The sequence below is a fragment of the Mustelus asterias genome, chromosome 27 (genome assembly GCF_964213995.1).
Source record: "Mustelus asterias chromosome 27, sMusAst1.hap1.1, whole genome shotgun sequence".
Lineage (NCBI taxonomy): Eukaryota > Metazoa > Chordata > Chondrichthyes > Carcharhiniformes > Triakidae > Mustelus > Mustelus asterias.
In genome coordinates, this window is record NC_135827.1 from 663,248 (window position 1) to 679,578 (window position 16,331).

General features: G+C 45.5%; 1 protein-coding gene across 1 annotated transcript in view; it reads left to right on the plus strand.

Moving 5' to 3' along the window:
- endou (endonuclease, polyU-specific) overlaps positions 1-14,123 on the plus strand; it is an 88,909-nt gene extending 74,786 nt beyond the window's left edge. The window contains exons 8-10 of the mRNA XM_078198907.1: positions 9,400-9,506; positions 11,842-11,984; positions 14,009-14,123. Of these exons, the coding sequence (XP_078055033.1) occupies positions 9,400-9,506; positions 11,842-11,984; positions 14,009-14,123 (365 nt within the window). The remainder of the gene's footprint in view (positions 1-9,399; positions 9,507-11,841; positions 11,985-14,008) is intronic.
- Positions 14,124-16,331: the final 2,208 nt, after the last annotated feature.

A 16,331-nucleotide genomic window follows, 5' to 3' on the forward strand; every position in this document is an offset into this window, starting at 1 on the left:
TCAGTGACAGAATCTCATTGAGTGTCTCACCATCACACACTAACCATTAAACATCCCCTCCACATTCATCCTGTTTCAAAGAAGTCGTCTTTTACTCTTCTAAACTCCAGCAGATACAAGCCTTGCCTGCCCAACTTTCCTCATTAGGCAACCAACCCATTCCATGTATTAGCCTGCTAATGCTTCTCTGAACTGCTTCCAACACATTTACTTGCTTCCTTAAATGAGGAGATCAATATTGTACATAATACTCCAAATGTGATCGCACTGGTGCCCTGTACAACTGAAGCATTACCTCAACATAAAATGCTGGAAAAACTCAGCAGGTCTGACAGCATCTGTGGAGATAGAATAGAGCCAATGTTTTGAGTTCTGTCCACACAGATGCTGTCAGATCTGCTGAGTTTTTTGATTATTTTCTGTTTTTGTTTCAGATTCCAGCGTCGGCAATATTTTGCCTTTATTTTATTGAAGCATAACCTCTTTACTTTTGTAATCAATTTCCCCCATAATAAATGATGCCATTCGATTAGCTTTCCTGATTGCTCGCTGTTCCTGTATATCAGCCTTTTGTGATTTATCCACTAGGACACCCAGATCCCTTTGTACCTCAGAGCTCTGCAACCTCTCACGATTTGGATAATAAGCTTCCTTTTTATTCTTCCTGCCAAAATGGACAATTTCATACTTTCCCACATTATACTCCATTTAACAGATCTTTGCCCATTCACTTAACCTGTTTATTGCTTTTTGTGCCCTTCATATATCCTCCTCACAACTTACTTTCCTATCTATCTTGGCATTGTCAGTAAATTTAGCAACCATCATTCCTATCCCTTCATCCAAGTCATTTACATAAATTGTAAAAAGCTGAGGTCCCAACGCTTTCCCCTGTGGCACAACTACTTGTTACATCTTGCCAACCTGAAAAAGACCCATCCATGCCTACTCTGTTTCCTGTTAGCCAGTAAGAAGTCTCACAACACCAGGTTAAAGTCCAACAGGTTTATTTGGTAGCAAATACCATAAGCTTTCGGAGCATGGTACATTGGGGAAACCATGCAGACGCTACGACAACGGATGAATGAACACTGCTCGACAATCACCAGGCAAGACTGTTCTCTTCCTGTGGGGGAGCACTTCAGCAGTCACGGGCATTCAGCCTTGGATCTTCAGGTAAGCGTTCTCCAAGGCGGCCTTCACGACACACGGCAGCGCAGAGTCACTGAGCAGAAACTGATAGCCAAGTTCCGCACACATGAGGACGGTCTAAACCGGGATGTTGGATTTATGTCACATTATCAGTAACCCCCACAGCTTGCCTCCTGGGCTTGCAGAATCTCACTAGCTGTACTGTCTGGAGACAATACACATCTCTTTAACCTGTGTTTAATGCTCCCTCCACCCACATTGTCTGTACATTTAAGACCTGGCTGGCTGTAGAGATTTGCATTCTAATCAGTATTCTGTAATTTGATTTCTGTGTCTGTGCCCTGTTTGAGAACAGAGACCACTCCATCTGACGAAGGAGCATTGCTCCGAAAGCTTATGGTATTTGCTACCAAATAAACCTGTTGGACTTTAACCTGGTGTTGTGAGACTTCTTACTGTGCTTACCCCAGTCCAACGCCGGCATCTCCACATCCTGTTAGCCAGCCAACCTTCTACCCATGCCAATGTGTTCCATCCTATAACATATTTTATTTTCTGCAATAACCTTTGATTTATCGCTTTATCAAATGATTCAAGCTGAGTATATACCTTTGAAAACGCACAACAAATTGAAGTCTTCAAGAGTCAAGCCTGTTCCAATGGGACGGCCTTCATCTGAATCATGCTGCGACCAGGGTCCTGGCGAATCGTATAACTAAGGCTTTAAACTAAATAGTGGGGGGGAGGGTTCAGTTTTATGGAGAATTAGAAAATCAAAGTTAAAGGAGAAGGTAGAAGTGCAGGTTAACGATGACTTTCAACTAGTTAAAGGAGCCGAGGTTAGTAAAGTTAGTAAAGTTCCAGGACCATGTAATAGAACAGAATATTCTATAGAATATTCTATAGAAAGTGGCAGGAATCTAACCCCAGGCAGAGCAAAAAAGGTGACAAGTATAAGAAGGGAGGTGGTCAATGCAGGACTGAGGGTGTTGTACCTAAATGCGTGCATCATACGGAACAAGGTAAATGAACTTGGTAAATGCACATTAAAATTGGCCGGTACAATGTGGGCCTCACAGAGACATGACTGCAAGGGGGGTTAGGGCTGGGATCTAAATATCCAAGGATGTGTGTCCTATCGAAAGGACAGGCAGATGGCAAAGGGGGCGGAGTTGCATTGTTTGTAAGGAATGAAATTAAATCGATAGCAAGAAGCTATCGGGCGGCACGGTAGCACAGTGGTTAGCACTGCTGTTTCACAGCTCCAGGGACCTGGGTTCAATTCCCGGCTGGGGTCACTGTCTGTGTTGAGTTTGCACATTCTCCTCGTGTCTGCGTGGGTTTCCTCCGGGTGCTCCGGTTTCCTTCCACAGTCCAAAGATGTGCGGGTTAGGTTGATTGGCCATGCTAAAATTGCCCCTTAGTGTCCTGAGATGCGTAGGTTAGAAGGATTAGTGGGTAAAATATGTAGGAATATGGAGGTAGGGCCTGGGTGGGATTGCGGTCGGTGCAGACTCGATGGGCCGAATGGCCTCTTTCTGTACTGTAGGGTTTCTATGATTCTATATAGGATCAGAAAGCATAAAATCGCTGTAGGTAGAGTTGAGGAATCACAAAGGTAAAAAGACCCTGATGGGAGTTATGTACAGGCCCCCTAGCAGTAGTCAGGATGTGGGGCAGAAAATAAATCAGGAGATAGAAGAGGCAATATTACAATAATCATGGGGAACTTCAATATGCAGGTGCACTGGGAAAATCAAAAAAAGGAATTTGTGGAATGTCTAAGACATGGTTTTTTGGAGCAGCTTGTGACAGAGCCTACTAGGGAACAGGCAATTCTGGATTTGGTGATGTGTAATGAGGCAGACTTGATTAGGGAACTTAAGGTGAAGGAACCCTTAGGGAGCAGTGACCACAATATGATAGAATTTACCCTGCAGTTTGAGAGGGAGAAGCTGGAATCAGATGTAATGGTATTACAGTTAAATAAAGGTAACTACAAAGACATGAGGAAGGAGCTGGCCAGAGTTGATTGGACAGGGAGCCCAGCAGGAAAGACAGTGGAACAGCCAATGGCAGGAGTTTTTGCGGGTCATTCGGGAGGCACAACAGAAACTCATCCCAAGGAGGAGGAAACATGCTAAGGGGAGGACGAGGCATCCATGGCTGACGAGGGAAGTCAAGGACAGCATAAAAGCAAAGGAAAAAGCATACAAAGTGGCGAGGATTAGTGGGAAAACAGAGGATTGGGAAGCCTTTAAAAGCGAGCAGAGGACAACTAAAAAAGCAATAACGGGGGAGAAGATGAAATATGAGTGTAAGCTAGCTAGTCATATAAAAGAATATAGGAAGAGTTTTTTTCAATATATAAAAGGTAAGAGAGAGGCAAAAATAGACATTGGACCACTGGAAAATGAAGCTGGAAAAGTAATAGATCAAAAAACAAAAAATTACAGCACAGGAACAGGCCCTTTGGCCTCCAAGCCTGCACTGACCATGAACTAAAGCCCCCTAGCCTTCCGGGGACCATATCCCTCTATTCCCATCATATTCATGTATTTGTCAAGACGCCCCTTAAAAGTCACCATCGTATCTGCTTCCACTACCTCCCCTGGCAGCGAATTCCAGGCACCCACCATCCTCTGTGTAAAAAACGTGCCTCGTACATCTCCTTTAAACATTGCCCCTCGCACCTTAAACTTATGCCCCCTAATAATTAACTTTTCCACCCTGGGAAAAATAATAGGAAACAAAGAAATGGCAGCGAAACTGAATAGTTGCTTTGCATTAGCCTTCACATTAGAAGACACCAGTGGGATGCCAGAGCTCCAGGAGAATCAGGGGGCACAGGTGAGTGTAGGAGAAGGTTCTGGGGAAACTGAAAAGTCAGAATGTGGATAAATCACTTGGACCGGATGGACTACACCCCAGGGTTCTAAAAGAGATAGCTGAGGAAATTGTGGAGGCTTTCAGGAATCACTGGAGGCAGGGAGAATAGCAGAGGACTGGAAAGTAGCTAATGTAACACCGCTGTTTAAGAAGGGAAGGAGGCAGCAGATGGGAAATTATAGGCCGGTTAGCCTGACTTCGGCCATTGGCAAGATTTTAGAGTCCATTATTAAAGATGAGATCGCAGAGTACTTGGAAGTGCATGATAAAGTAGGACTGAGTCAGCATGGCTTTGTCAAAGGGAGGTCATGTCTGACAAATCTGTTAGAGTTCTTTGAGGAGGTAACAAGGAAGTTAGATAAAGGAGAACCAGTTGATGTGATGTACTTAGATTTCCCGAAGGCCTTTGACAAGGTGTCGTATAGGAGACTGTCGAATAAGTTAAGAGCCCATTGTGTTAAGGGTAAGATCCTGGCATGGGTAGAGGATTGGCTGACTGGCAGAAGGCAGAGAGTGGGGATATAGGGATCTTTTTCAGGATGGCAGCCGGTGACTAGTGGTGTGCCTCAGGGGTCAGTGCTGGGACCACAACTTTTCACAATATATATTAACAATTTGGAAGGAATTGAAGGCATTGTTGCTAAGTTTGCAGATGATACAAAGATACGTAGAGGGACAGGTAGTATTGAGGAAACAGGGGGGGGCTGCAGAAGGACTTTGACAGGTTAAGAGAGTGGGCAAAGAAGTGGCAGATGGAATACAATGTGGAAAAGTGTGAGGTTATGCACTTTGGAAGGAGGAATGGAGGCATAGACTATTTTCTAAATGGGGAAATGCTTAGGAAATCAGAAGCACAAAGAGACTTGGGAGTCATTGTTCAAGATTCTCTTAAGGTTAACGTGCAAGTTCAGTCGGCAGTTCGGAAGACAAATGCAATGTTAGCATTCATGTCGAGAGGGCTAGAATACAAGAGCAGGGATGGACTTCTGAGGCTGTATAAGGCTCTGGTCAGACCCCATTTGGAGTATTGTGAGCAGTTTGGGCCCCGTATCGAAGGAAGGATGTGCTGGCCTTTTGAACGGTCCAGAGGAAGTTCACAAAAATGAGCCCTGGAATGAAGAGCTTGTCATATGAGGAACAGTTGAAGATTCTGGGTCTGTACTCGTTGGAGTTTAGAAGGATGAGGGGGAATCTTATTGAAACTTACAGGATATTGCGAGGCCTGGATAGAGTGGATGTGGAGAGGATGTTTCCACTCGTAGGAAAAACTAAAACCAGAGGGCACAACCTCAGGCTAAAGGGACGTTCCTTAAAACAGAGATGAGGAGAAATCTCTTCAGCCAGAGAGTGGTGAATCTGTGGGACTCTTCGCCACAGAAGGCTGTGGAGGCCGGGTCATTGAGTATTTTTAAGGCAGAGATAGATAGGTTCTTGATTAATAAGGGGATCAGGGGTTATGGGGAAAAGGCAGGAGAATGGGGATGAGAAAAATATCAGCCATGATTGAATGGCAGAGCAGACTCGATGGGCCAAGTGGCCTAATTCTGCTCCTATGACTTATGGTTTGAGATGTGAACAAACAGATTTCAGAGATAACACAAAGGTACTGAGGAAGAATGACCCTCAACTCCGTAGATGGCAAATCAAAGCAGGAGTTGGGAAAAATCAACCAGACGTGCCATAATGTACACATACATTGCAACCCTGAAAGACTCCTAGAAGAATCAATATGTAGTCATGGAAAAGAATGAGGAGTTAAAATTATCTTTAACATTACTTCAGAAGAATGTATGTTGAACTATCAAGAACAAGAAAACAATGCATTGAAGCCTAGAGTGAGTTGACAAAAGGTCAACAAGAAAATAAACAACTTGAAGAACAGATCATTGTCCTTCAAGATTTTGTTTTAATGTATTATTGTTACGTGTATTGGGATACAGTGAAAAGTATTGTTTCTTGCACGCTGTACAGACAGCATACCGTTCGTTGAGTACAAAGGGGAGAAGGAAAGGAGACGGTGCAGGATATAGTGTTACACTTACCGATGGGGTGAAGAGATAACATTAACATTAAAGAAGCTAGCGATAAGTTTTAAGAGCAAAAAAGAGAGAATTAGAGGGTATGGTAGGGCCAGCTCGGAAGAAGTCCCTCGCTCTGGTTCAGCAACATGAAGAAATGAGGACTGTGTTATACAGCAGAATGGAAGAACAACAGAAGATACTCGAGGCTGAGGACAGAGTCAGAGTGGAGCAGAGAATAAAGTGATTGGAAACTCTAGTTTACACTTGTGGACTGACAGAGGTTTTCCACAAAGCAGTTACCCAGGAGCAATGATTACAATATACTAAATTGCATATTCCGTAGCTCATTTATCTGGCAAGGTTCCTGACTAGCTGCAATGCAAAAATCAGTGTGCCAATCCCAGCTGATGTTACTCATGGACAGGTCCAGTCCCAAGATGGAAGTCACCTTGATAGATCCTAACGTTTATATTTTGTTTCGAGATGTGGAAAACTCTGCCAATGAACTTTTAACACAAGAATAAAACATTGATTAAACAAGAAAAGATGAAAAATCATACTCTTCCTTAACCCCTATACTGTTTTATATTTATCTTACACTCTCAGTAAGTACATAGTCTATGTAAACCAATAGGCAAAAGGTGGCCAGACACTCCACATTCTTTAAACAAGTGCCCCTTTCGCCCATCTGCACCGACATGTGAGAAACACCTGACGTCCCACCTAATGCCCTCTGCAGCACTTGGTCCATAGCCCTGAATGTTATGATGTCCCAAATGCTAATTCAGATGCCTTCTAAAGGATATAAGGCAACTCGCCTCCACCACCCTCCCAGGCAGCGCATTCCAGACCATCAGCACCCTCTGGGTAAAAAGATTTTTCCCCAGGTCCCCCCTAAACCTCCTGCCCCTCACCTTGAACCTATGTCCACTCGTGACTGATCCTTCAGTAAGGGGAGCAGCTGCTCCTTATCCACTGTTCATGTCTCACATGATCTTGTACACCTCGATCAGGTCGCTCCTCAGTCTTCTCTGCTCCAACAAAAACAACCCAAGCCTACGCAACCATTCTTCATTACTTAAATGTTCCATCCCAGGCAGCATCCTGGTGAATCTCCTCTGCACCCCCTCCAGAGCAATCACACCCTTCCTATAATGTGGTGAACAGAACTTCTTTTTAATTCATCCATAGACATGTGTGTCACTGATTGGCCAGCGAGTCAACCACATTGCTGTGGCTCTGGAGTCACATGTAGGCCAGACCAGATAAGGATGGCAGATTTCCAGAACTGCATTCAGTACTCTTGCTATGGCCTCACCAAAGTTCTATACAACTCCAACATTTTGGGACCTGCTCTCTCCAGTCTCCTTTCATGTCTTCTCTGTTCCAGTAGTTGCGTAAATGCTACTTGCTCCTGCACTATCATCTTCCAACTGAACTAACTGCTTCTGCTTTTCTATGTGGGCTCTGGTGGCTAAACAACTGCGTAGTTTTTTTGATTTCATGTATTTGTTTTAGGGTGTCATAAAAACCTAATTAAATGCAAGCATCTAAACAGACCCACAGACATACAGGCAACTTAAAAAAAATAAAATCAATGCCAAAGTTCTTCATCCTTTCTTAACAAACAGATACAGAAAGATAAATTAAACTTAAACCTAAAGCCGGAACTTATTCTGAAACACTCTTAGGCCTATTGCTACTTCCTTATATTAGTGAGACTCATGTTTAAAGCTCTGAGAAATCACAGATTTTCTTTGTCAAGGTTGAAGAGAGTAAAGATTTTGGACTCAGTGCCACAGGGACAATTTGAACCACCCTCGAGGATCTCCCAAATCCTCCAGCATTGAACAAAGAACAAAGGACAGTACAGCACAGGAAACAGGCCCTTCGGCCCTCCAAGCCTGTGCCGCTCATTGGTCCAACTAGACCATTTGTTTGTATCCCTCCATTCCCAGACTGCTCATGTGACTATCCAGGTAAGTCTTAAACGATGCCAGCGTGTCTGCCTCCACCACCCTACTTGGCAGCGCATTCCAGGCCCCCACCACTCTCTGTGTAAAAAACATCCCTCTGATATCTGAGTTATACCTCGCCCCTCTCACCTTGAGCCCGTGACCCCTCGTGATCGTCACCTCCGACCTGGGAAAAAGCTTCCCACTGTTCACCCTATCTATGCCCTTCATAATTTTGTACACCTCTATTAGGTCTCCCCTCATTCTCCGTCTTTCCAGGGAGAGCAAGCCCAGTTTACCCAATCTCTCCTCATAGCTAAGACCCTCCATACCAGGCAACATCCTGGTAAACCTTCTCTGCACTCTCTCTAAAGCCTCCACCTCCTTCTGGTACTGCGGCGACCAGAACTGGACGCAGTACTCCAAATGTGGCCTAACCAGCGTTCTATACAGCTGCATCATCAGACTCCAGCTTTTATACTCTATACCCCGTCCTATAAAGGCAAGCATACCATATGCCTTCTTCACCACCTTCTCCACCTGTGCTGCCACCTTCAAGGATTTGTGGACTTGCACACCTAGGTCCCTCTGTGTTTCTATACTCTTGATGGCTCTGCCATTTATTGTATAACTCCCCCCTACATTAGTTCTTCCAAAATGCATCACTTCGCATTTATCTGGATTAAATTCCATCTGCCATTTCGCCGCCCAATTTTCCAGCCTATCTATATCCTGCTGTATTGTCCGACAATGTTCATCACTATCCGCAAGTCCAGCCATCTTCGTGTCATCCGCAAACTTGCTGTCAACACCAGTTACACCTTCTTCCAAATCATTTATATATATCACAAATAGCAGAGGTCCCAGTACAGAGCCCTGCGGAACACCACTGGTCACAGACCTCCAGCCGGAAAAAGACCCTTCGACTGCTACCCTCTGTCTCCTGTGGCCAAGATGTGGAGATGCCGGCGTTGGACTGGGGTAAACACAGTAAGAAGTTTAACAACACCAGGTTAAAGTCCAACAGGTTTATTTGGTAGCAAAAGCCACACAAGCTTTCGGAGCTCTAAGCCCCTTCTTCAGGTGAGTGGGAATTCTGTTCACAAACAGAGCATATAAAGACACAGACTCAATTTACATGAATAATGGTTGGAATGCGAATACCCACTCACAGAATTCCCACTCAACTGAAGAAAGGGCTTGGAGCTCCGAAAGCTTGTGTGGCTTTTGCTACCAAATAAACCTGTTGGACTTTAACCTGGTGTTGTTAAACTTCTTACTGTGGCCAAGCCAGTTTTCATTGTGGATTGACTAACTGCTGATTGGTTCTGTTTTTATAGTTAATCCTGGGATTAATTTACACCAAATTCTTTTGGAAACAGGTGAAATAAAGAGGGGGAAAGTGTCCGGATTTCACAACTGGGTCCGATTCTACCTGGCGGAGAAGAATGGCGAGTTGAATTATTACAGTTACAACTACAATGGGCCAGTAAGTCTAGAGACAGCAACTCATGAGCTGTTACACCATCATCATATTCTCCCAACCTCACCTCCTCTCCTCACCCTTAACTACTTGTGTGTGTATGCTCGCAACACTCAGCTCACCCATTCGCTAACCTCTCCAATTTCATTGGAGTCCTTTAATAATGCAGCTAGCAGGGTGGGTAAAGGGAACAATAAATGTATTATTAAATCCTGAAGTCATTCTGGACATAAAGTGTCACACAAAAGGTTACTAAATGAGGTTAGGTTCTATAGTGTTCAGGGTTTTAAATCATTCATTTATGGCAGGACTTCCCAAACTGGGGTCCACGGATCTCAGGAGTCCCCAAGGTAAATGTATGGGGATATGGGTATAGGACGGGGGGGGGGGGGGTTGTAAGATGCTCATTTGGAGAGTCTGTGCAGACTCAATGGGCTGAATGGCCTCCTTCTGCGATGTAGGAATTATATGGTTCTATACTTTCAATCCCTTCATTCAAGCCATTTATAGAAATTGTAAAAAGTTGAGGTCCCAGCACAAATTCCTGTGGCACATTGCACATCACATCCTGCCAACGAGAAAAAGATCCATTTATTCCAACTTTGTTTCCTGTTCGCGAACCGATCTTCTATCCATGCCAATATATTACTCCCTACACCATGAGTTCTTATTTTCCACAATAACCTTTGATGTGGCACTTTATCAAATGCTTTCTGACATCTAAGTACAGTACATCCACAGGTTCACCTTTATCCACAGGATATGTGACTCCTTCAAACAACTCCAATAAATTGGTTAAACATGATTTATTTATTGATAGAGGTATTGTCATGGAGAATACACCTGTTGATGGTGACTGGCAGTTAACTGCCGAGCATTGTTTTGAAGTTTAAATAGGTCAGCTTGACCCTGATTAGTCAAGGCATTGCCCCGAGGAATGAGCCTGTGAATGGCTGTCGCTTATTTTCTTTAGCTGAAACATGTTATTTTCCTCTTATACAGGTATTGCTGCAAGGTGTCTCTTTTTTCAGCAAGACTCAAGTTCTGGGTGTTTTTCTGGTTGGCGATCAGTGACTAGTGGTGTGCCTCAGGGATCAGTGTTGGGACCACAATTGTTTACAATTTACATAGATGATTTGGAGTTGGGGACCAAGTGTAGAGTGTCAAAATTCGCAGATGACACTAAGATGAGTGGCAGAGCAAAGTGTGCAGAGGATATTGAAAGTCTGCAAAGGGATATAGATAATCCAAGTGAGTAGGCAAAGGCCTGGCAGATGGAGTACAATGTTGGTAAATGTGAGGTCATCCATTTTGGTAGGAATAACAGCAAAATGGACTATTATTTAAATGGTAAAAAATTGCAGTATTCTGCTGTGCAGAGGGACCTGGGTGTCCTTGTGTATGAATCACACAAAGTTGGTTTACAAGTGTAGCAGGTAAAGGAATATGGAATTTTGTCCTTCATTGCTAGAGGGATGGATTTTAAAAATAGCGAGATTATGTTGCAGCTGTATAAGGTGCTGGTGAGTCCACACCTGGAGTACTGTGTACAGTTTTGGTCTCCTTACTTGAGATAGGATATACTGGCGCTGGAGGGGGTGCAGAAGAGATTCACTCGGTTGATTCCAGAATTGAGAGGGTTGGTTTATGAGGAGAGACTGACTAGACTGGGGCTATACTCATTGAAATTCAGAAGAATGAGGGGAGATCATATGGAAACATATAAAATTATGAAGGGAATAGATAAGATAGAAGCAGAGAGGTTGTTTCCACTGGCGGGTGAAACTAGAACTAGGGGGCATAGCCTCAAAATAAGGGGAAGCAGATTTAGGACCGAGTTGAGGACAAACTACTTCACCCAAAGAGTTATGAATCTGTGGAATTCCCTGCCCAGTGAAGCAGTTAAGGCTATCTCCATTGAATATTTTTAAGGCAAAGATAGATTTTTGAACCGTAAAGGAATTAAAGATTATGGTGAATGGGCGGGTAAGTGGAGCTGAGTCCATGAAAAGATCAGCCATGATCTTATTGAATGGCGGAGCAGGCTCAAGGGTCCAGATGGCCTACTCCTGCTCCTAGTTCTTACGTACCAAACGTCTATCTCAGAGGATTGTCAGTTTATAGATTCTCTTCCTCAGAGAGCACTGGAGACTGGGTCAAGTCTGAGTTAGAGGCACAGAAAAGTAGAGTTCAGGGCACAAGCAGATCAGCCATAATCTAATGAATGGTGGAGTAGGCTGTTGTGACAGGAGCCATTGGACATGATTGGAAGAAGTTGTACAGATGTTGATTTTGCAGCTGTTCTTTTGCAGTGGGTTCAATGGTTTTCTTGTCTCCACAGTGGATCAACTATCCAGATGTTCTGGCAATGCAGTTTAACTGGAATGGATACTTCAAGCAAGTGGGTTCAGAGTTCATCGGCTCCAGTCCCGAGTTTGATTTTGCCATTTATACTCTTTGCTTCATTGCAAAGCCAAATTCTCAGTAAGTCTTCATCAATTCCTGGTCAGAGATATGAACAATGACAGATATTTTCAATCGTATAGATGGGAACTCACCAGATGAAGCAAGATTTAATTAATGTTCAAAATCATGTTAGGATGTGAAATGCACTGTCTGAGAGCATGGTGGAGACAGATTCACACAGCGAGTGGTTTGATGTGGAATGTACTGTCTGAGAGCACGGTGGAGACAGATTCAATTGAGGCTTTCAAAAAGAGATAAACCCCTGAAGGAATGAAATTGGTAAGACTCTGGAGAAAGGGCTGCGAGTGGAGCTCAGAGTTATTCTTGCTGAGAGCTGTCATGTTTACAAAGAGCTAAATGACCTCTTTTGGTGCTGTGACCATTCTGTGATACTGTATCATAAGCAAGGCTCACTGCAGTTACCAAACTTTAAAGCACCCTTACCTGCCCTTGACAATTGCATTGAAACCTCCATTGGCCAGAGATGCATTGAAAGAATTCCACAGGACCCAGCATAGTCCAGCTGCATCGGATTCAAGGAGACATGCTCCCTTTTTTACTGCAAGTTTAAAATGCCCAGAGAAATCCATAGTGGAGGGGTCCAACCAAGATGGTGGAAGCGTGTTGCGGGGGGGTGGGGGGTAGAGTCCTGAGCAGCAATTTAAAATAGTTCCACTGAAGTTTGGAAAGGCCAAATGATCTGTTTGTGATGTGTGATTCTATTCCCATTTCACTGGGCTGGATTCTCCAACCTTGCCCGCAGCTGGGATTCTCCAGTCCCACTGCAGTGAATAGAGATTGGCTGAGCGCCAAATTCTCCATTCTCACTGGCAGTGGCGATGGGGTGTGAACAGCTGGAGGATTCATAGAATCATAGAACCCTACAGCCAAAAGGAGGCCATTCGGCCCATCGAGTCTGCAGCGACCACAGTCCCATTCAGGCCCTATCCTCGTAACCCATGTATTATCCTGCTAATCCCCCTGACATTAAGGGGAAATTTAGTATGGCCAATCCACATCACCTGTACATCTTTGGACTGTGGGAGGAAGCCGGAGCACCCGAAGGAATCCCACGCAGACACGGGGAGAAGATGCAAACTCCAAATTCTGGCGGAGGTTTCTGGAAAGGATTCTCACTTCACATTTACAGTTAGAATGTGACAAAGCCTGAATCCAGTGTCAGAAACCAAGATGACCACAGGTGCAAGGAGCTATCCAGGTGGAAGTTGCTTCACTTCAATTTGCTTCAGAGTCAGTTCAAGTCTTGAGGAATCCAAAACCTGTGCTGCAAATCCCTTCAATCTTCCAGGTCAACCCAGGAGACAAGGGTCAGGATCTCAGACAGAACTTTCCAATTGGTTGCTCACTCTTCCCCACCACCTCACCCTTGGAATTTCTATAACTAAATTCCCGCAGCTCGGCAAACCTGAATGTTCAGTTTACAAGAGGCAATAAAATACAACACCTCCAACAGCAACCTGCCTTTACATAGCACCTCTAATGCAAAACAAAAAGTCCCGATGCCTCCCACAGTGATGTAATCAAACAGGGACAGAATGTCAAACTAAAAATGGAGATATTGATTGACTCAATGAGTTTCGGGCTCAGCTGCTGAGTGGTCAGTGATGTGAAAAGGGCGGTAGATACAAGGTAGAGATCAATAGTAAGTTGTAGATTTCGGGTCTGAGGGCTGGAAGAGGTTACAGAGAGAGAGAACAAGCGAGAGAAAGAGAGGTGGGGCTATGGAGGGATTTACAAAAATGATCATTTGAAACTGGAAGTGTTATTGGATAAAGAGTCATAAGTTAAAAAGGGTAGGGTTGGTGGATTGATGGGTCTTGGTGTGGGATAGCAAACCTTTAGATGGGCTGAACTCCATGGAGAGTGGATAATCAATTGGTTTACCTGCATTACCTAGTCCCAAAGTTCTGCCACATTGAATGTGCTCAGCCAATCAGAGTGGCCCAGCTAGGTTGTCTTGGGTTGCCTAGGTGATGATATCAGGATTCAACAAGGATTGTGTTTCTGCTATTTCCTGCCAGGTGCACGGTGAGTCTTGGCGGGAACATCATGAAAATTCAGACCTACACCTGGACCAAGACCACATATGGAAATGGCAAGAAATACGTGGCATCAGCTTTCCCACTGACTCCGTGACAGGAGTAGAATTCTTTAACAAGGCAAACTGATATAAAATAAAAGTGATTGCTCTGCAATGTCTCTGTGTTGATGATTGGATTCGATTCAATTCCTGGAATGGATTTCTGTGCACTCTATGGTGGCCATGCCACTCTGCACTCTATGGTGGCCATGCCACTCTGCACTCTATGGTGGCCATGCCACTCTGCACTCTATGGTGGCCATGCCACTCTGCACTCTATGGTGGCCATGCCACTCTGCACTCTATGGTGGCCATGCCACTCTGCACTCTATGGTGGCCATGCCACTCTGCACTCTATGGTGGCCATGCCACTCTGCACTCTATGGTGGCCATGCCACTCTGCACTCTATGGTGGCCATGCCACTCTGCACTCTATGGTGGCCATGCCACTCTGCACTCTATGGTGGCCATGCCACTCTGCACTCTATGGTGGCCATGCCACTCTGCACTCTATGGTGGCCATGCCACTCTGCACTCTATGGTGGCCATGCCACTCTGCACTCTATGGTGGCCATGCCACTCTGCACTCTATGGTGGCCATGCCACTCTGCACTCTATGGTGGCCATGCCACTCTGCACTCTATGGTGGCCATGCCACTCTGCACTCTATGGTGGCCATGCCACTCTGCACTCTATGGTGGCCATGCCACTCTGCACTCTATGGTGGCCATGCCACTCTGCACTCTATGGTGGCCATGCCACTCTGCACTCTATGGTGGCCATGCCACTCTGCACTCTATGGTGGCCATGCCACTCTGCACTCTATGGTGGCCATGCCACTCTGCACTCTATGGTGGCCATGCCACTCTGCACTCTATGGTGGCCATGCCACTCTGCACTCTATGGTGGCCATGCCACTCTGCACTCTATGGTGGCCATGCCACTCTGCACTCTATGGTGGCCATGCCACTCTGCACTCTATGGTGGCCATGCCACTCTGCACTCTATGGTGGCCATGCCACTCTGCACTCTATGGTGGCCATGCCACTCTGCACTCTATGGTGGCCATGCCACTCTGCACTCTATGGTGGCCATGCCACTCTGCACTCTATGGTGGCCATGCCACTCTGCACTCTATGGTGGCCATGCCACTCTGCACTCTATGGTGGCCATGCCACTCTGCACTCTATGGTGGCCATGCCACTCTGCACTCTATGGTGGCCATGCCACTCTGCACTCTATGGTGGCCATGCCACTCTGCACTCTATGGTGGCCATGCCACTCTGCACTCTATGGTGGCCATGCCACTCTGCACTCTATGGTGGCCATGCCACTCTGCACTCTATGGTGGCCATGCCACTCTGCACTCTATGGTGGCCATGCCACTCTGCACTCTATGGTGGCCATGCCACTCTGCACTCTATGGTGGCCATGCCACTCTGCACTCTATGGTGGCCATGCCACTCTGCACTCTCATTTCAAACGCTGCACTGCTGCTCGCTGGTGTGGGTTTGGGTCCTGCCACAATCACAGCTTGGGCCCGGACACTGTAACACATCAGTCCCGGGGAAAGATACTTTGTTCCGGAGCCAATAATATCCCTTGGCTTAGGGTCTTCTGATTTCCTCAGTGTCAGGGACAACAGCGTGTGTGATTGATCAAAGCCAAATACTGCGGACCATAGAATAGAATCCTACAGTGCAGAAGGAGTCCATTTGGCCCATTGAGCCTGCAGCGACCACAATCCCACCCAAGCCTTATCCTCGTAACCCCACATATTTACTTCGCTAATCCCCTGACACTCGTGTCAATTCAGCATGGCCAATCAACCTAACCCACACATCTTTGGGCAGAGAGAAAACCGGAGAGGAAACCCACACAGACACGGATGCTGGAATCTGAAACAAAAACATGAAATGCTGGAAAAACCATCAGGTCTGACAGCATCTGTGGAGAGAGAATAGAACCAATATTTTGAGTTTGGATGGACCCTTCGTCAGAGCAGCCTGACATTCGTCGAGGTGAGGATGTAAATGCATGAATCCGGGTCCTTTGCTGAGTACGGCACGCTCAGCCTCAGAGGGGAGGGTCAGAGGGTATGGTAAATACATGGCAAGGGCTGGTGCTCGAGTAGAGATGGGGTCCAAGGGATGGGAAGGTGAGGAGGGCCCTGAATGGGTGTGGACATGGTTGAGTTGTTGCAGCTTGTGTTCCTTAACACGTGAAAGGCAGAGAAAATATTTCTTGTTAAGGTGTCGGATGAG